At 54.4% G+C, this 26,128-nt stretch overlaps 6 protein-coding genes across 6 annotated transcripts; 3 read left to right on the forward strand and 3 right to left on the reverse strand.

The window, feature by feature from the left end:
* Positions 1–1,540: 1,540 nt before the first annotated feature.
* Positions 1,541–3,965, forward strand: HRG_10125 (ATP-dependent DNA helicase PIF1; the record flags this gene model as incomplete). The annotated part of the gene is made up of 4 exons (XM_044868596.1): positions 1,541–1,741; positions 1,807–1,925; positions 2,280–3,531; positions 3,591–3,965. The coding sequence occupies 4 exons, from the start codon at positions 1,541–1,543 to the stop codon at positions 3,963–3,965; spliced, it is 1,947 nt and encodes a 648-aa protein (XP_044715951.1).
* A 1,122-nt stretch (positions 3,966–5,087) lies between these two features.
* On the forward strand, positions 5,088–6,334 carry HRG_10126 (uncharacterized protein; the record flags this gene model as incomplete). The annotated part of the gene is made up of 3 exons (XM_044868597.1): positions 5,088–5,305; positions 5,362–5,556; positions 5,626–6,334. The coding sequence occupies 3 exons, from the start codon at positions 5,088–5,090 to the stop codon at positions 6,332–6,334; spliced, it is 1,122 nt and encodes a 373-aa protein (XP_044715952.1).
* Positions 6,335–8,101: 1,767 nt separating this feature from the next.
* HRG_10127 (tetratricopeptide repeat domain-containing protein) lies at positions 8,102–12,638 on the reverse strand (the record flags this gene model as incomplete). The annotated part of the gene is made up of 6 exons (XM_044868598.1): positions 8,102–8,945; positions 9,475–10,484; positions 10,752–11,158; positions 11,202–11,834; positions 11,891–12,057; positions 12,115–12,638. The coding sequence occupies 6 exons, from the start codon at positions 12,636–12,638 to the stop codon at positions 8,102–8,104; spliced, it is 3,585 nt and encodes a 1,194-aa protein (XP_044715953.1).
* A 2,769-nt stretch (positions 12,639–15,407) lies between these two features.
* HRG_10128 (uncharacterized protein) lies at positions 15,408–16,284 on the forward strand (the record flags this gene model as incomplete). Its single annotated transcript, XM_044868599.1, has 2 exons — positions 15,408–15,662; positions 15,748–16,284. 2 exons carry the CDS (start codon positions 15,408–15,410, stop codon positions 16,282–16,284), a joined length of 792 nt encoding a protein of 263 aa, XP_044715954.1.
* Positions 16,285–17,681: 1,397 nt separating this feature from the next.
* On the reverse strand, positions 17,682–18,319 carry HRG_10129 (reverse transcriptase (RNA-dependent DNA polymerase) domain-containing protein; the record flags this gene model as incomplete). The annotated part of the gene is made up of 2 exons (XM_044868600.1): positions 17,682–18,182; positions 18,212–18,319. 2 exons carry the CDS (start codon positions 18,317–18,319, stop codon positions 17,682–17,684), a joined length of 609 nt encoding a protein of 202 aa, XP_044715955.1.
* Positions 18,320–22,338: 4,019 nt separating this feature from the next.
* Positions 22,339–24,972, reverse strand: HRG_10130 (gag-polypeptide of LTR copia-type domain-containing protein; the record flags this gene model as incomplete). Its single annotated transcript, XM_044868601.1, has 2 exons — positions 22,339–22,779; positions 24,355–24,972. The coding sequence occupies 2 exons, from the start codon at positions 24,970–24,972 to the stop codon at positions 22,339–22,341; spliced, it is 1,059 nt and encodes a 352-aa protein (XP_044715956.1).
* Positions 24,973–26,128: the final 1,156 nt, after the last annotated feature.

Below are 26,128 nucleotides of genomic sequence, written 5' to 3' on the forward strand. Positions count from 1 at the left end.
GTTAGAGGTATCGAAATCAATAGTCACGTCGCGGACAGTGGTCTATTGAGGAAGGGTAGTCGGTAGACAATATGTGACGGTACAAGTGCACGAACAAGGTCGAGTGCGACTTGGGTAAAGTGATTGTCTACAAGAGAGAAAGAGGTTCCTAAGGAAGACTCTGACTTTCGCTATTTACATGAATAAAAGCGGGACCTTTCATAAAGTATGAAAGTCACATGATCGTTCCCTCACAGTAACGCCGTGTCAATTCTTTTCGAGTATCTTCCCACTCTCGCAGGAATTTCCAGTCTTTGCTGTTGCAGTCCAGAGAGCACTAGTCTTGTTCTTGTCGAGCGGGCTTGAAATGGCGAGTTCTCCTGGATGCGCCCCTCGCGTGTCGCTTTCCGCGCTGCTGCCTTTGCTTTTGCCCCAACGCAAACCCTTCAGCTCCTGCCGGGGCCCATATCATACGAATCGAAACACCCCGTTGCCGGAAGAGCCTGACATGCTTGTAAATTTCTTGGATGATGTATTGGCCCGACTGCTGGCGCGGTTGGCCAATCGCCTGCATGGCCGATCTGTTGCTTGTGACAAAGACTAGCTCTCTTTGCTCGAGTCGCGCTGGCATACATCGCAGAGCCGTGGCAATCGCCTCCAGCTCCGCGACATATGGGTTTTGATCTTCTCGCGGCCCCAGAGTGATGGAATAGCTCGCCAGTGCTTCTTGCTCGTTGTTGACTCTCGTATCTCGAACACAGCCTCCCATGCCGACTACGCCTCGCCTTTCGGATGAGCTCGTCGCGACGACAATGCCTTGCGCTTTCGCAACCAACTCAGCTGCCTGGTCATCATCGAGGTCACAGAGAACACGAATGCGGTCTTCCCACGGGGCCACCGCGTATTCTCTGATGACTTCCAATCTTTGACCTGCTGACTCTCCATGCTCTTGAGCCATCGTTTGCAGTGGGGACGTGAATCTTCGGCACACTCTAGGGATTATCGCGCTAAGCATGGGTTAAAAGCCATCGCGCCTTGACTACAACCTGAACGGGCACAAGTGCCATTTTTCAGTCTGAAGGGAAATCCACTACTCGTCCACAGACCCACGTAAAGTGGGTCCTCACCACCTGTCTGTGTCAACCACCTGGCTGTGTCACTTCACCGCTTCAAGCCTCTATCTTGACCTCAACAACGGCACATTATGAAGAATAAAGAGCTTACGCTTGAAAGGCGCGTAGCCGAGGCTATTAAAGCCATTGAGGCAAATCCCAATATGTCCCTTCGCGCTGCGGCTAAGGAATTTGGGGTTCCACGCGAACGACTCCGCTTGCGATTTCACGGCATCCAACCTCGCAGCGGCCATAAAGCAACGCATACGAGGCTATCGCCAGCTCAAGAGGACTCAATCGATCTGTATATCGATCGTCTTGAGCGTATAGGACTTGCGGTGCGGAAGGACTTATTACGCGATGCAGCAAATCGGGTTCTAAGCTCCACGGTCGGCCCTGATGGTACCCGCAACGAACCCTTCGACTCCCAATGCTTTCCGACCGTCATCATGGACCGCATGCGAAGGGAGGAACCGTCGACCGTTGAGAAGACACAAACGGACCACATAGTCCCGGACACTGATCGAGGCTTGGAGGAAAACAACTTCAGAAGCATCGATGAACTGGTGAACTCGATTAATCCCACTCTTGCGGCTGAATCTTGCGATTTAGACTGTACTCTGTCCACTGAGCAGACTCAACCATCCCAGGTGAGCCGGCGACTCTTGTCCCCGACTCGGCTGTCATCGGCCTGGAAGTTGACACCGTCTGTGAGACGTCTACGTCCGGCATGTTTCCCCTCGACGGACCGGCTGCCTTCGCGGATACCGATAAGCTGTCGTTTCTGGCTGATATCGTCAACGCCAATCCGGTTCGACATGGCAACTCTGTGCCGTGCGTTATGCAGGTCCAAACTACGGGAGATCAGCCATTTGTCCGAGTAGAGCGTGGTGCGGATTTCGCAGACAACCTACACGAAGATTTCTTCCCTCGAACATTTCCGAAGCTTTTTCCGTGGGGAAGGGGCGGCCCGAAATCGAAGTGCGACTCGAGTCACAGCCGACAAAGCGATGCTGTCGACCGTCACCCGAATCACTCTCTTAATTACTGGGCCAGATACGTATTGCAACGGCATGGAGGCCGATTCGCCACCCATCCTGTGTTTTGTTTCTTAGTATTCAACACCCTCCTTCGCTCCTCCAACCGCCGCATCAGCATGGCCCGTGTCGCTAAAGATTCCTTCCACAGACTTGAGCAAGCCTATGCGAACTTGACCGAGGACCGACTGAAGAGGGCCGAGGCGGAGATGCGGGAGACGAGGACTACGTCGGACCCCGACGTATCGGTCTTGCTTCGCGAGCTGTCGATCTTTGGCCATGCACAGCCGCTCTCGAACGAATCCCGTTTACTTATGCGGAGGAAGATACAAGCTCTAGACATCCGCGCCGGTATGCCTGCAATCTGGATTACCATCAGTCCCAACGACATTAATAACCCGGTAAAGATGAAGCTTGCCATTCATAGGCTCCACGATTATGAGTCTGCGAAGGAGCTTTTGGCCGATCTCCGTGAAAAGTACGACAGGATCGCCCTGAGCACCATGGATCCGGTTAGCTCGGCCATCTTCTTCCACCGAGAAATATCCCTATTCTTTGAAAAGTATGTGAATACAGGCCGGGAATCGATCTTCGGGAAGATCAGCCACTACTACGCCACGGTGGAAACGAATGAGCGAGGCAGCCTCCACTTGCATGGACTCTGGCTGGACGGCAACATGCGCTTACCGAACTTGATAGACGACATGGCCAATCCCGCGGAAGAAGCATATCGCGCCCAGGTGATTCGATATATAGACTCCGTCTTTCATGAGTGTCTAGATGAAGATGCCGGAAAAGCCGTGCGACAGGAGAGGAAGCCCATCGATCCCGTGGAGGAGGTCATGACCAGCACCTCGGCTCTCACTGCGGCTTTTGAAGACGAATCCAATTTTATCGCATACTGTTGCCAAGTGCACTCCCACACATACACCTGCCTTAAGTATTCTTTGAAGGGGGTCATCGACCGGGGGGCAGATCAACAGAGACGGACAGCCTGCCGCTTCAAGGCACCGTGGAAGATCGTCGAGCAGACAGGATTCACAGAGGATGGCTTGCTTCAGATTCGGCGCAACCATCCACTCGTCAACCGGTATAACAAGTCGTTGGCGGTCGGCCTTCGCCACAATCACGACGTCTCGATGATCTTGACCAAGACCAAGGGCCTGGCCATGGTGTACTACATCACGAACTACGCCACCAAGCTGGATACGCCGATGTGGAAGCGCATTGCTCTCGCCACCGAGGTTGCCCGCCAACTTCGCGAGGCCGGTCGTCCGACGTCTCGCGCGCCAGGTCCCGCCCTGCCCGACGAGAGGCACCAGGCGGTATTGAACGAAAGCCGTCAATTCCTGATGAGAACGGCAAATCGCATCTTCTCCGAGCGACAACTCTCGGCTGTCGAGGTTTGTTACCACCTCCTTGGATATGACACCGACTTTACACGTGCTGGCTTCCGGCCGAGACTACGGCCGGGCTAGTCCCGCTCGACGGCGGCGAAGGCCCGGCGGCCCTCCATGTCGGCTGGGGCCAGGTATCCTGCGGAGCCCCCTTGCTTCCGGCCGAGGCTGCAGCCAAACCTATCCCGTTCGACGGCAGTGAAGGACCGGCGGCCCTCCATGTCGGCTGGGGCCGAATGTCCCGTGGAGCGTCCGAACTTCTCGTCTGCGGCGGCGAGGGCCCGGCGGTCTCCGCCGTCGGCAGAGACCGGATTTCTCTCGGTGCGCGCTGGCCTTTCCCTGAGGCCGAGACGGCGCTGGGCCCGCCCAGCGGCAGCCAGTGCCCCGCCGCCCTCGGTGTAGGCGGCAGCCAAGTTGCCGCCGCACTCGGTGTCGGCTGAGGCTGGATATCCCGCGGCGCGACTCGGCCTGCGCTGATCCTCCATTTCCCTAGTCCTGGCGGTCTTCCCCGCCCTCGCCTCGGAGGCGCCTCCCTTGACGCCTCTTCTTGCTCTCTCCGAGGCGCCGCGACCGAGTGCCGGCGCTGCTGTGATCGGCCGGATCTCTGGTCCTGTGTACGGCGCTGCTCGGGCTTCTGGCGCCGGGCTTGCCCTGTCACCCGCTCCGGACTGGACCCTCCCGTTAGCTGGCTTCATCGCGACACCGGTCTACCGAGGCCCCCGCGGACCTCTTGTCTTCCTCGCTTGCGCTGCCCTCTCCGGCCCCGCCTACTTGCGGTGCTACTGGGCTCCCGGCGTAAATCCTCGTAAGTGTAAGTGTAATAACGGCGTATAAGTCCTTGCCTCGACCATTCATCCTGCACTTGTCTTGCTGACTGGCACCCCTCCTGTGCGTACAGGATCCTCTAGGAAAGCCTATATATCTTACTCGTAGCTCTCTAGTACGTCTACAGGCGTGCCGCTGCTCTTTACATTATACCGGCGCCGCCTTTCTATCGAGCCCGCCCGCTATTGCCCGCCGCCTTCAGCGGCGGGCTATACGGCCTCGGCCGGCCCTTACATGTAGGTCGCCAAGACAGCTTCTTCTTGCCTGTGCTTTGCATGGTACACTTTTCCGTCTTGTCATCTAGGTCTTGTCGGTCAAAGCCTCAGTACGCCCCTAGACGCTCGCCTGCTGAATTTTGAACCCATGTCTTACACGTGTTGCGAATAAGTCTGCCTCCTTCTCCTCGAACATAGCTTCGCGCGTCCTGCTTGTCTTAAAACCCTCCATGTCTTACTAGACCGCCTTTCGAAGTTTCCTCTTCTCCTCTTGTCGCATTTTTCTGTATACGCATCTTATAGACCTCCTTTATATAGGCTCCTTATCTTAGCCTACCGCTAACGCTACGTTGCGTCTTCGTTTAGGATCCTTTGACTTCTCTTATACACCACGGCCACCAGCCCTTCCCTACTACACTAAACTCTTAAGACGGCATATTGGCAGGGAGCACTCCTGCCCCTATACCTCGCCGCTTCTAGCTTCGCTCCGGCAACGTTGCTCTTCCACTACACGGCCTCGCCATGTCTTCGTCTCCGTCGGCGGACAGCTCTGCCCCGCACCTCCGCAAGCCCCTTGTCACTAGCAAGGGCGCGGGCGGCGACATGTCCATGATGTTCTTCGCCCAGCCTGACTGCCCCGCGAGGTTTGCCCACCAGGACGAGCACCGCATCAGAGGCCTTAACGCCGAAGCCATCGCCCGAGTCCTCCTGCCGGTGCCCTCGTGGCTGCTAGAGTCGGAGTATGCACCCCCTCCGGGCCGAGGGCGACGATCTAGGGCCCTCCCCTCTTCTTTAGTCTAAACCTCTCCATCTACGGCCAGCCGGTCGTCGATACCGACTGGTCCGAGCAGTGGTTCTTTATGAGCGGCCGCGTTCACCCCTACGCCCTCTCCTGGGAGGTGGAGCGCCGCGACGGGCTCGAGGCCGGCCCGGACGATACTATTCTCTACACCGTGCCCGCCCTTATTGTCCGCGACCAAGGTTATCAGCCGTGGGCCCCCCTCCCCTTTTCATTTTAATGCGCCTCCTCACCCACCGCCCCGCTGACTTTGCCCCCTAGCGTCCTGCCGCGCTCCTTGGCCTCTAGCGGCCAGTTCCCGTCTACGCCTCCCGTTGTCTCCTTCCATGGCGTCGTAGCCGGGCCCGGCCTCGACCTCCTGCGTCGAGACTTCCTGCCCGGCGTCCCCTTTACCTGCACCGGAAAGGTCGTCGGCCTGCTCGACCACCGCGTTATGCTCTCCCCCCCGGGCTCGGAGCGCGATTACGTCTTTATCATCGTCCCGGACAGCTGGACCTTTGTCGATAGGCCCTCGGCGGCGGCGGCGGCCGCCTCGGCTTCCCCCCTCACTACGCCCTTTAGGCGTCAGACCCAATCCGCCTCTTCTACCTTCGATTCCGTCCGTGCCGCCTTGTACTCTGTTGCCGCGCCGGCCTCGACCGCGCCGCCCCCCCTTTCCTCGGCCCCGGCCCCGCCAGCCCTCGACCCCGTCACGCCGCCGCCTAAGCGATCGCCCCCGGCCCTGGCCGATACGCCCATGAAGAGGGCGCGCTTCCTGCAGCAGCAGTATTCGCCGCTTTCCTCGTCTTCGAACACCGTCGGCTCCGCCGCCCCCTCCTCCTCTCCTCCGCCGGCCGCTTTTCCGTCTCGACCGGACGGCGCCCCACCCGTTCCCGCTCCGACGGGCAGCCCGGATTCCCCTCTCAACTCTATCGTCGCGAGCACCTCCGACCCGCCCGCACGCCCTCTTCGCTATCGCATGCAGAAATAAGCTACCTACTATAGACCCATCGCTCTCTTACGCCTCCTACCTTTACTAAAACGAACTGTTCTCCTCCCGGGTGCTGCTCCTAACGCAAATTGTCGCTCTAGAATTACTATTACTCTGCACATTACAGCGTTTGTCCCTTTAAGGACAGCTTTAGCTTCCGAACCCGTTTCTTACGAAAGTGCCTGCCTCTAGACGTTCTCCGTGACCTCATTTGTGTCCTGTGCGTTGCGCTTCGCCCTTCTCTTTTCTTGCCAGCTTGCCGCCGCACCTCTCGGCTGCATTTAGCGGCGACGGGGGGCCTGTAGTTGCGCCTCGGCAAAAGGCGTCTTTGTTGCGGAAGCCGACTCCGCTTCTCGCCTATCGGTCATTGCTCTACATGGAGGATACGGTTTTCTACTATAAAATATTATATGCCGTTCCTTAGTTGTGCAAGCCATAGGGACGACGGTCGTTGAAGTCGGCGGGTTCTACAAAGGCCGTTGCGGCGTTTGAGGCTGGCCGTAAGCCCGCCTCTACAGCGTTGCTTGCTTCCTCTCGCTAGCTCCCTAGCTTGCCTTTGGCTTGCATCCCTTCTTGTGCACCTTCCAGTCCTCCTTTTGGTGTTGCCTGCTGCAGTACGCCACCGTCAGGCATCGGCTGCACCTCCTCGCCCCCGCCATCTCTCCACAAACCCGGCAGACCTTCCTCTGTGCTCTGCGCATCCTGCCCTTGCATTTGCGTCGCGCCCTTGTTTCCGCCCGCCTGCCCCGCCTCTGCCATCGTGTCCTGCATTTCCTGCCTCGTCCTTATTTCGCATCCTTCTTTGCCGCAGAACGACGACACGACCACGAGCACAAACGGCCTCTCTGCGTGTAGGTACGATATCGGGCTCTGTAGAATGTCCTTTGCGAGTCCGCCGCAGCTCTCGCAGCGCACCCCTACTGCTTTCCGACACGCTGCCTCGTGCTCCCGTAGGATCGGCCTTATCCACTGTAGGAACAGTGCACTGGCTGCGTGGTTCGGCCTCGCCTGGCCTACCTGCGTCACGAGCGTCTTCGGGATGCTATGCTTGTACTTCAGCTCCGTGGCCCCGAATTCGCACCAGAACTCCACGGAAACGTTGCAAGTGGCCATGCTGTAGTTGTTTTCCTAACTGCTCGATCGGTAGCTAGGGTAGACGCTTCTGCTCTTGTTCTCCTATTCGTGCCTTGGCGCCCTCTTATGCTCCTTCCTCTCGCTTACCCCGCAATCGTCATCACCGCTTTACTTGCCTTCTTGCTTTTTCTGCCTCTTCCCCACGGCGGGATGGTGCCCGAATGGCCGCTTTCTTTACCTACCTTTTTTGCATGTTTTAGTTCCTAGCGCTACCGCCTGCTTGCGTTCTTTCTCTCACCATGTCTTTGTCTTGTTTGTCTCTCCAATCTTCGGCCTTCGTTCCTCAAGGCTCTTTGCGCAACCCATGAAGGGTTGCCTTACCTGTGAGGAACGAAAGGCCTCTTCTTATCGCGCGACCACCCAACCCAATTTTTTCCCCCCTAAACTCCCATCCTCTGATTGGTCGGAAAGGAAATTATTATGGTTTGAAAGCTTCCCCGCAACCTCGACTGCCTACCGCTTCCTTCCTCCAGCCTCCTTTTTTTCTGATGGAACGGCCTATCACTCCTAGCCGGGCCCTTTGCCTTTCATTTAGGGTGTCTTGGAAAAAGACGTATAGAACTTGCCCCCGCCGAGGTTTTGTGAGAACGGTGGTTCTGCGGCTCGGGCCTAATGAGGAAATAGTTGGGCGTTCTATCTATTTATCCCCCCCCAGTCTCGTCTTGTCCCTCCCGCGGCCCCGGAGGTCATCGCCGAGCCAGCGTAGCGCCTCCCGACGGTCCTCTCACTGAGCCTCTCTAGCCGTGCCTGCGCCGCCGTCATCTCCTCGGGCACCCTGTTCCCTACCAGGTCCCTCTCCCGCACCTCCGACACGAGCATGATGCCGTCGAGCGTCGGGCACCGCGATAGCTGCACGTATAGGCTATACGGGTCGCACGGCGACGGTACCGCGCGCCCGTAGACGGTCGTCGTCCTCGCCCCCCGGAGCTCCAGCGTCCCGCCCTGCACCTTGTAGTCGGTGCAGGCGAAGGCCGCGGCGCACGGCAGGCCCCGGCTAACGTCGTTCCGCTGCCACGGCCGCTTCCGCTGGGCCTGGATCTTGACGCTGATGGGCGTTAGCAGGATCGTCCCGGACGGCATCCCCACGAAGTGGAAATCCTTGGTCGTCTCCGAGGCCAGCACCATGCCGACCGGCGGCCCGAAGTGCATTGTCAGCTCCGCCGAGACCCGGTGGCTGGGGAAGGCCCGGTTGGGTATGACGTCGACCGCCGTGTACCCGGCCCCGTTCACTAGCTTCATCCCCTGGTGCGTGTTCTGGTTCACGACGACCGGCATGCCGGGCACGAAGAGGAAGACGGCCGGCACCGGAGTCGCGCTGTCGTCGCCCTGGCCTAGCATCAGCACCGCCTCCTCCTCCGTCGGCGTGCCGTCCCTCCACTTATGCTCGGAGAGGAAGATGCGCGCCGCCGTCTGTTGCCGGGCCCGGAACACGAGGGCCGCCTCTAGGTTGAGGTTCCAGCGATTCCTGATGATGCTACTGCTGTTGGCAAATATGATGCTAATAATCGCGCCGCAGGCAAGAAGCCCGCCGCAGGCGAAAGCCCGCTGTAGGCGAACCCCCTGCAGGGATTCCCCCCCGCGCAGGGGAAGAGGGAGGTCCTAATTTACTCTTGAAACTTTCAATCCCTGATATCTAGCTTTACTCGCCTATATGACATCTACATGCTGTCTCCTCTATGCCGCCTCTTCCAATGGGGGCTCCTCCTACGGGGGAGCTGCACAATGCCCTTCCCGATCGTCTTTGCATTCAATGCAAGCAGTTCAAGCAAGACGATCAATTCGTTCACCTGATTAACCCATCTAAGCGCACTAGAACATGTCTCCCCTGTCGTCAGGTTCATAATCGTGATGTACGTGTCTCTTTCTCCCTCCTTTCTGCCAATTTGTATGCTGATCTTTATCTTCACTTAGGCTCAACGCCTTGCCGCAACTACTCAAGGCATCCCACTGATCCATAAACGACACGCAAGCGTGGATATCCAGAGTCTAACGGCGCGTAGGCCTACCGCTCCCCAGACACCGTCTTCAGCTTCGCCTGCTCTGCCTTCTTCGCCTTCGCCTGCTCTGCCTCGTCTGCAGCCTCGTCTGGCGTTTCTCCTGGTGTGCCTAGAGACGCAATGCGACGTTCAAGCCGTCGACATTCCTCGCTCGATGGGCCCAGGAGCGTCTCAAAGCTAGTGCGTGCTCGCAAGTACATGTCATGAGCTTCGTTCAAGCGCCCCTGGGCGGCTAGGACACGGCCGAGGTTGCAAGTCGCCTCGAGCGCTGGTCGGTATCTTGCCACGGCCTCGGGGCCGAGTGCCCTCTCGAACCCTTGCAGTACCCGCCGGAACATGTCCTCGGCCACGCCCAGTCTGCCCTGCTGGTCGTACAGAGTACCCATATTCAAGGTCGTGTGCAGCGCTGCAATATAGTCTAGACCCGCCGTCTTGTCGCATCCTCGCAGCGCACGCTGCAACATGTCCTCGGCCTCGACTAGCTTGCCTTGGCTCAGATAGAGGGCGCCTAAGTTGCCGACGGTATGTAGCGTTTTTGCATGGTTCGGGCCCCATGCCTTTTCGAAGCCTTGCAATGCCCGCTGGTATAACTTCTCAGCCTCGTCTAGCCTGTCCTGGTCCGAGTAGAGATTGGCCAAGCTGCCGACCGTGCTCAGTGTCGACACATGGTTTAGACCCAACGTCTTCTCGTTTCCCTCGAGCGCCCGCTGGTATAGGACCTCGGCCTCGTTCAGCTTGCCCTGGTCCATGTAGAGAACGGCCAAGTGTTCCGCCGTGACGAGTGTCAATGTGTGGTCCGGACCGCATGCCGTTTCGCATCCTTGGAGAGCACGCTGGTACATCATCTCGGCCACGTCTCGCCTGCCCTCTCTGGCGTAAGTGACGCCTAACCTCATAACCGTACTGAGTGTTGATGCATGGTTTGGACCCAATGCTTTCTCTCTTCTTTGCAGCGCCAGCTGGAACATCTTCTCGGCCTCGTCCAACTTGTACTGATCCGCGTAGAGTCTGCCCAGTTCCTGAACGTCCCCATCCATTCCATTTGCGGCCAACTCTCCGTTTAGTATGCGCTGCGAATATCTGGCTGCGTGTTTGAGAAGCCGTCGTTGTATCAGCGACCGGTCGATAACCCCACAATCCGGGACATGCGATGCTATAAGCTTCAGAGCCAGCTTCTCGAGATGGCCATCCCTCTCTTGATCTAGAACGTGCCTCGTCCACGAGTGCACACAGCCATGTATGCTGTACCCCCTCGACTCCACCAGGTCCTCGGATGATACATTTACCTCTGTCAGGCCGTGGTCGCTCAGTACGCGAACCGCTTCATGAAAGGTAAGCGAGTCCTCGGTCAGCTTGCGTATCCACTCTGGATCATCGTCGTCACAGTGTTGGAGGAGCTCGAACCAAACATCTTCATTGTCAAAGTATGCCCAGAAGTGGAGGAACTTGGCAGAAAGTTCGTTGCGTCGTTTGACGTAGTCGTACGACAGTTGCCAGGTAGAATACAGCGTTCGGGCCTCGTACGAGCTGAGTTCAGGACTTGTTTTCTGCAGTTTTGTCCATGACGCGTGGTAAAGACCAAGGTAATCCGCGCAACTGATTGCTGTTTGATCAAGGTATGCCCCAGCAGTCGCCAGTGCAAGTGGAAGTCCGTCGAGTTCTTGCACGAGTTTCACAGCATCGGCATCTATGACTGAAGTCAAGACGTGCACGGACAAATCCGAGGGTGTACTTACCATGTATGAGGTCTTCTCGCTTTGATTCATTTGACAAGATTTGGAGACTATCACGCTCGTTTTCGATTTTACGCATTCGGATAGGATGGCCCACCTTGACTTGGGACAATCGGGTGGTGATGATGACGGATCCTTGATATGCCTCCGGGAGGAATTTCTGGATATCGACCGCTGCAGGGTTCGTGTTGCCCGGCAGTTTTGGGTTATCATAGTTGTCGTATATCATCAACCATCGCGTGTTGTCACGGAGACTCAACCACGCCTTGACGGCATCAATGATGTCGTCGAGATTATTCCCAATATCCACACTGCACAACCGGCTCGCCAAGGGGTGTTCGCGCAGTATTTGCTTGGCCACCTTGACAAAGCTCTGTTTTAGAGAATCTTGGCCCTTGATGTTGAGCCAGAAGATGGCTGAGTAGTCGTACCTGTGCCGCTTCGCGTATGCAACCGTGAGCTGTGTTTTGCCGATCCCTCCCAGGCCGTGAAGGACAACAACGCGACGGCTACCGTCGCCGCGTAAGATGCTATGCATTTCCGCGAGTTCCTCGTCCCTTGCCACAAAGTGTTCAATTTCCGAAACATCCGACAGGCTAAAGGAGACAGAAAAGTCGTTGTGTCTATCGCCTATTTCTGTTAATGATTTCCACGTTGACCATGATAGAAGCCCAAATAGTGAGCACATTCACCTTTCAAGTTCTTGTCAATTTCCTCCCGAAGCCTTTTGAACGCACGCTCCATCCCTTCACCAAATATGAGCGGCATATAGACGTCGAAAATTCCCAGTAGCGAGCATGCCTTGTCTTCTCTGCGTGCCGTCTCTCGCTGCTCGGCCCATGAGAGTCGCTCCGTGACGCTGAAATCGGACAGGGGATTCCCTCGAAGGGCCTGGACGGGAATTCCTGTTACTTGCTCGATATGCCGTTCCAGGGACTTCTTATTACCGAGTCGCTCGCCCTCTTTGGAAAAGAATTCGACCGACGTCGGCGCAAGCAGCTCCTGAAGGGTCCAGCCGCGGGTGAACCACCTGCTCTTTCGGAAAGATGTTTCCCAGGTCATCTGGCCAGGCTTGTCGTTGATGTCCAAGATGCGTGACGAGACATCTGCGAGATATGCATAGCATTTACCTGCGTCACGGTACCAACGAAACATGGAGTTGATGGCCTCGGAGAGCTCCGTGTTGTTCGACTTGTCGATGCAGCACGTATCGACCCAAAAGTACTGCAAGCCATCGCGGCTGGCTTGTTCTCCGCAGAACCGAATCTTGGCGTAGCCAGCCTTTCTTTTGCCGGAGCCGTGTATCAGGTCGTTGAAGCTGACCTCGTCGCTGTCTGTTCCCCACGTATGCGAAAGTATGGCATATCGAGGAATCTCGTCGCCCGCCAAGTCCTTGGTCAGACTGAATTCGCCACGACTATTGTGTTTTAAAAGGCGCATTGCTTGGATGGGGCTCTTGGCGTGCTAAGCTCAAGCGGAAGGTATTTCAATGGCCGCCGGGACCCTCAGGATTAGGTCTCACGAAGAGAGCTTGCAATCGGCATCAGAGTGAAGGGAAAGGATGTCACTAGTGGCATCTGATGTGTGTCTGTGCCCTTCCCTTCTGGCCGCTGCAAGCCCACTTATTTTATATCCTTCTTTGTCGCCTAATCCCGTGACCCTAGCCTCTTCCCAGCCACCTGTTTTCCCGACTTGCTTCTCCTCTTATCGACGCCGCTTGCCTCAGCAGCGGGACTGCCGCCATCCACTCTCTGTGTCAGCTAGTACATCCCTGATACAAAGATTAGGGCCTCTCTTCGCGACATTAAGAGCTGTGCACTGGTGATTTGCGTTGGCTCACCAATCACCTTTTTGGCTGTGCTGGCACTACTAACCGTTTGTCCAGTCATTTTATCACACCTGGCTCCCATGATGACAGCTCATTGCTACGTCTCGAGCGCCACGGACAGCTGAGTGCTGCCATACGAGCAATCATTTCTTATATTCCACATGCCGGCCGCATCTACCTTTGAGGGTCCGCAGCACCGGGCGCATAAAAGGGGCTCAATTGGCTTGAATTGAGGGATGCAAAAGTCTGTTCTATGAAGGTAGCAAAAGAGAGCTAGCTGTCCTGCCTGCCCACTTAATTAGGCGCGCAAGTGGACACGGTGTCATGCACCCGTACCAGACTACATCCCACGCGCAATTGTGGGCCGGCTCCGATTCGACACCACACGTATGGGACCGCTTTTCTTGTATTTGACCAATGTCGGCGCATCTCTAGTCTTGAGCTTCCAGTGACAAACGTCAAGTTGCCAGTCAAAGAGACGCGAGTGCTCGGAGGGGCCGAAAAGGGGTGAGCAATGGGTGGTACAAGTGGGGTCCGTTTTGACCGTCGGGGATTTTGTCATTTCGTTTCGTTAAACTAGGCCAATTTCGGCCGTAACATTGGCGGTCCCCATAGGGGGGCTGGGGAACACGTGGATTGAGATCTCGAGTTGAGGTCTTCCTTTGAAGAACTTCATACCTTCTGTTTCGTGGTCGCGGGCTTGGCCCGTATGATATGGCGGGGTTTACGAATAGTGCAGGCCATGTCGCGGTGGGGTTGGTTAGCCCGTCAGCATCGCCGACGCGGTCGACGCATGAGTGGCACCAAGCGGGCTTCCGCTGAGCACATCGGATACTGCTCGAAAGAGTAGTAAGACGAAGCAGCAAACCTTCTCGTGGTGTCCGGCGTCAGTAGTTGCGGTGCGCGCTCGTTGCGCTGGCGTTGCGCGGTTGTGGCACGGTGGTGGGCTGCCGGGAGAAAAGTTTTCACATCACCCACGCGTCCACGAGCAGACCATGCAGAGCGACCATTGCAACAATGACAGAGCGAAGCCAACAAGCTGCAAGAGGTTACTGGATACGAAAACCACCCGACTCGGGACCGCTTTGGCGACGAGATAGGACACCCTCAAACCAGTCTGGCTCTGGGTGGTCGACGCGTGGGGTGGCCCAAGGGTTGAAGCGACGCCGACCCGAGGGCTCAGAAAAAGCTAAGTGCTCTTTTCGGGTGTAATGGAGGCTGTTAAGACTTACAGGAGCAGATAGTTATCTGATATGTTAAGGGAGTGATCACATAATACCCGAACCACCCGCGTGTACATTTGGCGTTTGGTGCGAGGAGCGAAGCCGCCCTCAACGACAGCATTATACGGTAGAACCTAGTTAGTTAGGTTAGTGGATGGAGTGCAGGTTTCCGTGCCGGTGTGGCGGTTGAGTTACGTCTCCGGTCTGCGAGACATAGTCGGCCGCGTCTTGGAGACGATTCGCGGTAACGAAAAGCCGGTCTTGGGGTCGCGCCCGGGAAAGCCGGTGGGCCGTGGTACCGTATGATAGGATCAGAGGACAGTCTGAGGCAGTCTGAGGGGCAGTCTCTACTCGCACTAGAGCCGGCGCGGGCTGCCGTGCCGTGGTGAGTCTTTTCCAAGGTGGCTTACGAAGGATTTTGTGATCTGTTCATTGGGTGATCAGCACCCACTTTACAGAAGTAGAGGGTGAGCCAAAGCGAATCCTAATAAAGTGGGGGCTGGCACGAGTACCGAAAGAGCGGTGGGGAATGGTTACTGTCGAATGACTGTTACACTGGTACTCATGAGGTAGGGGCTACATAAGATGGGATAAAGATGCATGATCTAGCTAGAGACGACCACAGGGCCCTATTTATGCCGTGATTAGAGGGACCCTCAGGTGACTTTCATGGGTGGCTTTAACGTGAGGTCACTATAGGTCCCTGTTGGTGAAATGTTATGTCAATACACATCGGAATAAGGGGTCCACACAGCTAGGTTCAAGATGCATGTTCTATCTCTAAAGGGGCAGTCTGAAGGGGCTATTTATACACGAGGTCTTAGGGACTTCTGGGGACCTCCTGAGTAAGGTGTTCTACCCACGCATACGTGGCTGTGCCCACGCATGAAGGGAGGGGTAGCCTTCCTTACTTGCAGCCACAAATAGAGGTTGTTTAGCCGTAGGCTGACTTAACATTACCCGTAGGCGAGGGTACGTACCGATGCCCTGCCTAGCCTACGCTCGTTCCTCGCGTAGTAGGCGTCAAAATGGAGGGACAGGGTCGAATCGAGGGGACAGCCCTATACCGCCCGGCTCCTAGCGTTATGTATTTTTTATACAACAGCGTCACCATAGAAAATTTACCAACAAAAGACCAACAACGAGTAAATCGGCGTCATGATTGACGACATCAATGCTCTTCGCGCCGCCCGGGCCGTTATTCAATCTCGCGATGCCGTCGCCGCTCTTCACAGCCGGGGCCGCACAGGGAAGGCAAAGCCCTCGCCGCCCCTTTCCCTTCGAGCCGCAGAGACGAAGTTTCGCGTGAGCAAGTCTCACATCGGCCGCGCCGTTCAGCAGCTCCTCGGACAACGCGATCGTGGCCCTAGCGGCCGCAAGCCCCTTCTGAACGATAATAAAGACGATGCCCTCGTAGCCTTTGTCCTTTGGCTTCAAAAGGGGGGTCTTTCCCGCCACAAGGCCTCAAATTATCGACGCCTGCTATACGCTCTTAAAGCGACGCGATCCCGATGCTATGCCTCCTTCCGACTCTTGGTATAAGCGATGGATTGAAGCCCACGGAGAGCTTCGAAAGACTATAATCAAGGCTATCGAGAAGGCTAGGCGTGCCGTTGAGGCTAGCAGCATCGAGAACATCGTGTCTTTCTTCTTAAGGCTGCGGGAGATCATACAAGACTATAACCTCGGCGCCTCGGATATCTGGAATGAAGACGAGTGCGGTATCCGCATTGGCAGCCTTCGGGAACGCGTTTCTGTGGTTATCATGAGAGCCACTCGTCATAACCGTCCCCAGGTGACTGACCCGGGCGATCGTGAGTCTTGTACGCTCATCGGCGCCGCCAACGCTATAGGAGACGTGATGTCTCCTTGGCTGATCTTCAAGACCTTTCCCACCGAGTCCTGGGCCTCGATCGATGGCCCTGAAGAGCTACGATTCGTACGAACCGACACTGGCTTTAGCAACGCTGAAGTTACACTCGAATGGGTCCACCACTTCAACAAGGTCTCGTGGGTTATGTCTTCAAAGGCTTAACGATCCGGGAAATCCCTTCTCGAGTGGCTTGGCTGTGACGAGTGGTATCAAGACGAAGCTGGCAAGAAGACAGAGCCTAGGGTGTTATAGGGCTGAAGCCCTTTGAGCTGGAATTCCGAGGGGGACCCCAGAAAGGAACCCCTGCTCCTACCCCTGAGCCCCTGAGCTTACGGGCACATCACAAAAGGGGATCCAGATAGACACACTTCCTTTCTTCTTCTCTTCTTCATCAAGATAATAAACTGTATTTGGCCACAACCTGGTTGCATGCCTAGTTTGGTGATGCCTTTCACATAGGGTTATCTCTACAGACGAAAAGATCTCAAGGCTTCTCATCATTGATGGCTTCAGCGGCCATACCGACCTCGACTTTATAGAATACTGCCTCAAGTTCGACATCTTCGTGATCGTCTTTCCGGCTCACTCAACACATTTCCTTCAGCCTCTCGATGTAGGCGTTTTCCAGCCGTTAAAAGAAGCACAGCAGCAAACCCTTCGGAAGTTCCTTTATAGCGGAGAAATCAACTTTCAACGCCTTGACTTTGTTGCGATTGAACTTACTTCTATTCAATTCTGTCTGACAGCTCTCAACATACATATATACATAGTGGCACGTCCGTGCCACTATCCAGTGACTCACCACTTGTAACTGCTGCCTAAACATGTCTTGGTCCATGTCTCATATCAAGTCAACACTCCCCTAGAGCTGTCAGACTTCAACTGCAACGCTATTCATAGCGTATGGGTCCAATTCCAATCCTCCTCCTGTTCCTCTCGAAAGCCTCCTAGGCAGAGGCTTGGTCATCCCATCTGCTAGCATATTCTCCCTGGAACCCAGTAGACTTGGATTCTCCTTCCTTGACCTCATCAACGACGTGATGAAATGCTATATCAACATGCTTGATTTTCGACGTGTTCGATACTCCTCGGGTCAGCTGTACAGCTCCTTATTAACTCCAAGCAGTAGTGGCACTGTTTGCTCCCCTTTCCTTCCAGTTCTGCAAGTAGTCGACGTCCCCAGAGGGCAGCTTTGTGGCCTCCCCATCCCAACATACTCTGCTTCTGTCGTAGATCTTGCCACTGATTTCATCTTCTTGCTATACGTCATGACGGCGCCTCCGTAGACCATAAAGACGAACCCCAGGATACTCTTCCGGTCCCTTGGATCAGTAGCGTAGTCGGTGTCAGAGAACGCTTCTCCATCTTGCAGGCCTGCAGAGCCGACGTGCCCCAGGGCTCCTAATAGTGCAACCGGTTTACACTGATAGTGCACACTGAGCCATCAGCTCAGATCAAAAGCAAATCTAGAGAGTATCCAATTGGCCAGATCCTATTTCCGCCAGTTAAAATTCAACATTAATTGCTTTTGGCAGGCGTTGACGATCCAGTGTGCACTATCAGTGTAAACCGTTTGCACTATTAGGAGCCCTGACGTGCCCTTCGATGTTGTGGTCAATGGAGTAATAGTCGATATCGCTGCCTTCGACTCCTTGTGCGTGCTCATTATTTCCGCCATATGTGATACCGTGGTGAATAGTCCTGCCGACATAACCCAATATTCGTAGCAAAGCCTTCCAGTGGTTCCAGCATGCCTCTACCGTGAAAGATGCCATTCTGTTAACTGCGAATATAATGTCGAACCTCGTATTGCATAGCCAAATCAGCTTTCCGAGCAATTCCACGTATTTCAACCATTCGTCATGGTTCAGAGGCCCCGGTTCCTCAGCGAGCTTCCGTATAGCTCCAGGTTCCATGGGGGTTGCGTGCTTCATTGAGTCGTCGTAGAGAAATTCTGCCACGATTTCCTTCGCAAATTGTGATTGATCAATCATCAGCTTTCCTTTGTGCCTTTGAATCCGAATTCCGAGAATGTTCTCTGCTTCTCCGAGGTCTTTCATCTCAAATCTTCCTTCAGCTTTTCCTTGACCCGTTCAATGGCATCCTCGTTCCCCCCTGTAATCATAAAGTCATCCACGTGCACGCCGATGATTACCTCCGACTCTGTATGTCTGAATATTGTCGGGTCCACTGTCATCGGTGAGAAACCAATCTCCTTGAGATATTCTGATGGCAATTGATATACGGGCCCAACCACTTTACTACACGGGCGCTCCTTACACGGGCGGCGGTTTTTAATTGGGCCAAAAATTCTGCCGCCTGGTCCTTGCACGTGGCAGGGTCTGTAGCCCCACCACCTGGCAGAAGGGGGGTGACATCCCAGCTGCCAGTTCTGTAGTGACAACTAACTCTCCCACAACCAACTTTCCGTCTGAGCAATCATTCGGTTAAGCACCAACCGGCATGACATTGCACGAAGACCCAACTGCTGCCAACAGCGGCGACGGCTGTAGTAGATCCCTTCCGGGCTTGCCTCCATGCAAGCGCCGTAGACTTGCATCACGGGCTCGGGCTCAGCCTCCTTTCAATCCTGAACCGTATTACGGCCTTAACGACGATGATGCGTTATACAATCTCTTCGCGACATGGCCAGAAAGCTACTTCACTAGCCTGCCAAGACCACACGGCTCTCGTGGCGTCGACGAGCCCTGGTGGAAACTACGTCAGTCACAAATATTCTTGGATGATAGCTTCCGAGGAGGTGGGGCTCGGCGGTTGTTCACCACAGGAATTCCTGATGCAGACAAACTCGAGAGACAGCGTCTACGCTGCCTCTTGAGGGTGGAGGAAGTCGATGCCCGCAAGCAGGTTGTGGCCCGCTTCCAGCCTGCCTTGACCTTGGCCTGGGAGCTGGCGGAGACAGATTCCTTATTGGCTCGCGAGTTGGCCAAGTGTCGAGAAGCGTCCGGCCCACGGCAAGCTATTTGGGAACGTGGAGACGATTGCCACGGCCGTATTGCGTCGCCCACTCCACTAGTATCATCGTTGAGCCAAGATGGACAGGAGTACGAAGAGTGGAACGGCTTCTCCGACGCCGAGTGTGGGGATTATAGCGACGTTGAACCTATTCCCAATCCACAAATCCCCGGTACTGCAGCTCCATCGATCGAGGCCCTTCACGCCGAGGTGAACGCATTCGCAAAACGAACGGGTTTGGCGTTGTCAGGCGAAATGGAACTGGGAGTCGAGCCAGAAAGACGCGATACGTATTGGAGTGCGATCGGTACGGTCAGCCACGCCCGTCTGAGGGGACTGGGCTTCGCCAGAGGCGGTCACGCAAGTCCGGCTGCAAGTGGAAGGTGATCGCGGAAGGCTTGGCAGAGAACAGCTATATGTGGACGCTACGAGCATTTCCCGACCCTGAGCACGGCCAACATAACCACGAACGGAGTATTAGCCTCTCCGCGCACCCAGTTCACCGAAGACTTACCAACCCTGTCAAGGCAACAATCGAAACAACAAGCCGGCGAGTTGGCATCCGGGCACGTGATGTAGGGGGACTTGTTCGGGACAGCCACCCAGGAACCGTCTATATGAGAAGGGACATATATAACGCCAGGGCGCTTCTGCGCCGCGAGAATCTTGGCGGAATGAGCCCCACAGCCGCGTTAATCAAGCTTTTCGACGAGAGGGGCATCCCCTATATCGCCAAGTGGTCAGAGACCGAACCTGACCGCCTTGTTGGGTTGGTATGGACCTTTCCATACTGTATCCGTATGTGGAAACGCTTCCCGGAGGTGATAAGCTTCGACAACACTTACAACACAAATCGCTTCAAGCTCCCGCTCTTCCAGGCGACGGGTCAAACTTGCCTCAAGTCGGTCTACAACGCTGCCTTCGGCTTGATCGATAACGAAAGGCGTGAAGGCTTCCATTCCTCGCTGTAGGGATTAGGCAGTTGGTTGAGAGGCATGGAATTCAACTACCCAACGTTGTGATCACGGACTTCGACCAACAGATGAAGGCGGCACTGGAAGATCAGTTTCAGACGCTCAACAACAGCTTTGTATCTTCCATATCAACTCGAACGTACTACTTAACGCCAAGCGCAAGTGGAAGCACGCCAAGGAAGACAGCGACGGTGGCTCTAATACTGAGCAATCGCAGGCAACGTTAAATTCGCGCGACAAGGAGGCGGTCCTTGCGGCGGGGAGACAAGACGAGCCGCTGTCTCGGAGCAACGTCTCCACGACCGTACCCCACAACTACCGTGGTGTCCTTGAAATGTGGAAGCTCGTGGTTTTCGCAGAGACAAAGGAAGACTACGAGAAGGTTTGGGTGCGCTTATGCGACGAGTTCGATGACCAGGAGGCCATTCTGATCTACCTTTACAATACCTACTTGCCCCTGAGCCCGCAATGGTCTCAGTGCTTCATCAAAAAGCATCGTAACTTCGGTATTCGCGTCACGTCTGGCACGGAGGCAAGCAACAACAACGTCAAGAGCTATCTGCTCAATGGAATGAACCATTTATTTGGGCTCATCGAGGCGATAGAGGGCATGTTGGGTGATCAGGAACGAGATTTTATCGACAATTGTGCACAAGATGAAGTTTTAACCACGCGTACCTACTCTAGCCCTGGTTCTGAGTACCTGGGCGAGCTCCGCATGACTGCATCTCAACAGGGGCTTAATCTCATAGCCAGGGAACACCGCTACGCCTTGAAAGCGATACCAAGCAGGTCTCGCCCTTGGCCAGAACCAATCGGAGACTGCGGCGAGAACTGTTCCGTATCCTGGCAACTGGGGATCCCTTGCCGCCATACGATCTACTGCAAATTGGAAGCAGGTGAGTTCCTAAGGAGGTGGGATGTCCACCCACGGTGGCATCTACGGGAGCCTTCTTCACGGGACCCTTACCGCCGAATCCTGGATCCCAGGATCGCAACGAGCCTTCGTGGACGACCGAAGAATACGGTACAGCCTGTCCCTACGAGTATGGTGGTTAATCGAGCGGGTAGCCGACGCCGAAAGAGTCAGACAGTGACGGGCAAGAAGACGGCCATCCTCAGGCCGGGCAAGACGACAGGCGTTCGGGCTACTGGGCGCAGAAGTCGGCCGAGCGTACGGAGGCAACGGTCGCAGTGGGAGCTCATAAGTGATGACGAGAGGCAAGCGCCGCGACCAAGCTCGACTGGTCGTTCGGGTTCCCGTAAGCCGCCCGCTGCCTCGGCGAACTCGACTGCACCGAACCCGCGCAGCGAGACAGGCATCAGTGAGTGTGTTATTGTTCGGACGAGCGAGAGGGTGACTAGATCCATGGCATCTTCGCAGGGTACGTTGGAAAGCTGGCCATCCTCGCGCCTGTAACGGACTAACGGTAGGTTCTGACTGTGCACATATGTCGATGTCTGTTGCATAATTTCTTCTCGAATTCAGTAGTGATGACAAGGTTATCAGATTAGCGGTAGAAGATGTCATCTTAGTGAGCGAATGCGTGTGTTGTGGTGGTCTCACCGCCTTTGGTGGGCTGACGGGCCGTGTTGGTGGGGCTGGCCGGTCGTCCATACAGCCCGTGTAAGGAGCGCCCGTGTAGTAAAGTGGTTGGGCCCGTATATCAATTGCCATTCTGATATTAGCAAATACCACATCCTTGCAGCTTGCTTCAATCCGTACAAACTCTTCAGGATCTGAGCGTATTTCCCGAAATATTGCTGGAGCTCAGTTGGCACTTTCATGAAGATCCTTTCCTTTAGGTCTGCTGCAAGGAACGCAGCCACAGCATCCATCTGGTATACCTTCCAGCCTTTCTTCGCCGCTAAAGCTAGAATGATCCTCATCGCATCGAGCCGGATCGTGGGTGCGAAGGTTTCCTCGTAATTGATCCCGTGTTTCTGTGTGAACCCTCGCGACTAGACGTGCTTTATACCGTAGTATCTTCCCTTCTTTGTCTTTCTTGCGATCAAACACAAGCTTGGCATCAACTACTTCTTCTCCGTGCACGTCAACTTCGTTGATTTCCTCCGAGAATGTCTGTCGTCGAATGAGATTCTGAACTTCCTCATCTATAGCTCCTACCCATTGATCCTTCTCACTGCCTTCCATCGCCTGTCGGAAGGTAAGCTTTTTCGGGTCGAAGTCGTACAGGTCTGTATTAGGCTGGAGAAGCGTCCTTGCTACCATGGCTCTTTTCTTCCTGCCACTCTCCTCGCTTCTTCAGACGTTCTGCCATGCGCTGTTCTTCTCTTTGCCGCCGTTCCAGCTCTGCTCGCTGCTTCTCTGCTCTTTGAGTGCCACGGTCTCTCGTCGAATCTGGGATCTTGTTTTCGGCAGACTCCTTTCAGGAGAGGTTATATCCGCCTCCCCTGTATTGACAATGATTGTGTCTCCTTGGAGCTCTTCCTCCGAATCTGCAGTGTCTTGGCCGGTCGGGTTCCCGTCCGCTGCTTCTCCGGCATCCTCCCCAGCTTCTGTAGCTTCCTGGTCCATGGTCCTATCCCTGACCGAATCTTCGGCATCAGAGTCATCATCAGTGAGCTCCCCTTGCTCCCTTTTCTCTTCCTTCTCATCGTCATACTGCGATTGTGATTCTTGGCTGATTTCATTGTCCATATACTTGCTCTCATCGAATTCCACGAATCGAACCTCGTGGACCTTCTTATCAGCTGGGTTCCAGACTAGATAGATTTTATCTGTCTCCTCTTTGTATCCAACAAAAACTCCTTGCCATGCTCTTTTCAGAAGCTTTGTTCTCTTTTCTTTGGGAATAAATACCCAGGCAGGACATCCGAACACTCTCAAGTGCCCTGATCTTGGCTTCTCTCCACGCCATAACTCCCATGGGCTTTTAGCCATTCCCTTGACAACTCCCCTATTTCTCAGATAGGCCGCTGTTGCGTTCGAAAACTCCCAGTATGGTGCCGGGAGGTCCATTCCGTGGCGCATAGCAGACCCCCTCTCTGATATGGTTCTCATGCTCCTCTCAGAGATACTATTCTCCGGGTGGTAGCCCACTGTTGGTTCGATCCGAATAGCTCTCCCGTGCAAAATACCCTCATTGCCTCGTTTAGAAACTCCTTTCCGCGATCAAAGCGCATCGCCTTGACTTTTCGCCTTTTCCGTACTCGCGACACTCTGCCTCTGCAACAACTACCCAGGCTTTGATCTTGTCGGTAATTCTCGTTTTGTCTCTAGAGAAATAAACCCAAACTCGCCCGGTAGCCTGATCGGTGATTGTCAGCATGTACTTCATTCCTTGAAGTGATAGCTCAACTGGCCCCAAAGATCTATATGGACTCTCTCTAGCTTTTCTGTCGCCGCACACATTGGCATCCTTGAGACCTTTCTTGTCATTTTGGCCTCGGTGCAGCTTGAGCAGAATGACGGGCAGAATGAGTTGTCTCCGAGATCATCCATTACGGCGTTCAGTTTGCCCTCCATATGCTTTCCAGGGTGTCCCAGCCTAGCATGTAGTAGTCTTTCAGGCATCTTCAGGATTGACTTCAGCGCTACCCCGTTATCGCCATCCTTTTCTTGGATTGTATGGGCTCGGTGCCCTCTTGTCTGGCTCAAGCGCCACACCTTTTATGTCTGTGGCCAAACAGCACCTCCTCCTGATTTCTTGTCACCGTGACTGTCTTCCCGGAGAGTCCACGACAATACATGCTCCCCTGTCTTCCAGTTCACCGACTGATAGCAGGCTGCTCGTCGCCTCCGGGATGTAGTGCACCCCACGTACTATTGTCGACCTTGCTCTTCCTTTCTGTGAGACGTAAAAGATCCTCACATCTCCTTTCCCTCTTGAACGAACCTCGGAGCCGTCTGCAATCTCAACACTTGTCTTTGTAGGGGACAACTTTGAGATAAATTGGTCTTCCCTTGGGGTGATATGGAGGGAAGCACAGCTGTCGAGATACCATTGTGGAGGGGCTGTTTCCTTTGTGTTCGGAAGCAAGTAGGTAGATCTCTCAGATTCACTACCACTGTCTTCAAGGATCCTGACCGCGTTTGCCTTTCCTTTGCTATCCATGGCCTCTCTCGCCTTCGCTTTTTCAGAGGCTAGCCAGGTCTTCCCTGCTTTGGTTTGGTGCCAAATTGCACAATCATGCTTGAAATGCATACCGCCACAAGACCAGCACCCCTGCCTTCTTCAGATATTCCTCCTTGCTATCATCGCCACCATCCTGTGCTTTGGACCTGTTGTTCCTTTGTTCCATGCACTGCGGCCACGACCCGCGAATTGTGCGGTTTCTCCTTGATTGTAGTATCGACGAGTTCCAACTCTTTGCTTTCCAGAGAGCTCTGCACCTTTTCCATTGTCAACGTCTCTGTCGAGGCGTTCAAGATCTCGACCGTAGTGTTAAAAGCGTCGTCCATGCTCATTTGCAAGAAGCAAATCAATAGCTGTTCATGGATAACAATGTCCTTGTCTTGGCTATTAATCTGAGCTCGAAGTCGCTTTAGGTCGTCGACCTTCTCCTGCACAGTTCTATTCGTCTGCGTACTAACGTCGTATAGCATTCGGATCAGCTGTCGAAGGCGCGCTTTGTTCGATGTCGCATATCGCTTAACGAGGGATTGATAAATTGCTCGTGGATCGGTGAGATGGTTGACTGAGTTCTTGTGGATCTGGTCAATACTCTGTCGTATTTTCATTCTCGCAAGAGAGACATTTTTAATGTCCGCAGCATTCTCTCCTGGCGTTGATAAATCTGACGATTCCGCTGTTGCCTTACCGGTGACGCAGCTCATAAGATCGTCACTCAACAAGTTATCTTCAAGATCCATCTTCCAGCTGTCAAAGGAGTCTCTTCCATCAAGGATGGTTCCTTTGTAGTCTTTCTTGCCCATAGTGCCGGGTCTTTGCTGTCAACCGTCGATTCTTGACGAAAAGTGTTCTCATATGCCGAGTTCAATCGTGCAGTGGAAGGATAATAAAAGCAACCGGGTGCATAACCTGTTGCGATTGAACTTGCTTCTATTCAATTCTGTCTGACAGCTCTCAACATACATATATACATAGTGGCACGTCCGTGCCACTATCCAGTGACTCACCACTTGTAACTGCTGCCTAAACATGTCTTGGTCCATGTCTCATATCAAGTCAACATCTCGAAGCCAATTGTCTGATGGAATGGGTACAAGAGCAGCTCAAATCGCTGCAGAAACTTGATCGAGAAAATGTAGGTGCCCTTAGAAAGCACAGCTCCTAACATTGACTAATACTCAAGCAGAAACTGCTTATCGTGTGGTGCGGCTATCCTCGTCTAAGAGAAGGCTTCAAGCCATTTAAAGATTACTCAAGATTCTGGATGTGTCTAGACCCGACAGAAGTACCGAACTTCGACGATTTGATCCTGTCAAGAATCAAGGCCGAGCGAGCTCGTCTACCTGGCAGCATGGGCGTCATAAGTATGCTTATCAAATAACATTATGGGAATGACGTTGACATTCGCAGCGTGCGGGAACAGGACTTTCTGCAACATGGTTCGCCGGAGTACCATACAAACCATGACGAATAGTGCGGTAACATTTATTGAGACTGAATATCGCCCTCGGAGAATTGGCAATCAGGATATAAAACCGAACGTCATATCAGCTCGAGGTCACTCGCAAGAGCGAGGGCGACTTCGGCGGACGAGGGACATCTCGGAAGTGGAGCTAGAGGACGTGACTGCTGATATGTCCGAGGGAAAGACGTACTCTATTGTTTCTAGTCGGAGCGCATACTCAGAAAATACGTAGGCACACTTCACAATCCCCTAATATAAATTAAGCAGTCAAGCCAGTCATAACGCGTTAAGTCTCACTATATTAAATTGTTTCGCTTTAAGTGGCGTGCTTAAAAGGCTGTTGTTGGAGCAAAGGGGAAAGTGGATTCCGTCATAGATAAGCAGGACTTATCGTGGGGTCGATTTGCGGAGTAATTTCGGGAAATCACGAGAGTAAATCGCTACCCGTGCCACGCCCCACTTATTTCGCGTTCGTTCCTCACCAGCTCCATGAG

This window comes from Hirsutella rhossiliensis (assembly GCF_020360975.1).
Source record: "Hirsutella rhossiliensis strain HR02 chromosome Unknown scaffold00015, whole genome shotgun sequence".
In the NCBI taxonomy this organism is placed as follows: Eukaryota; Fungi; Ascomycota; class Sordariomycetes; order Hypocreales; family Ophiocordycipitaceae; genus Hirsutella; species Hirsutella rhossiliensis.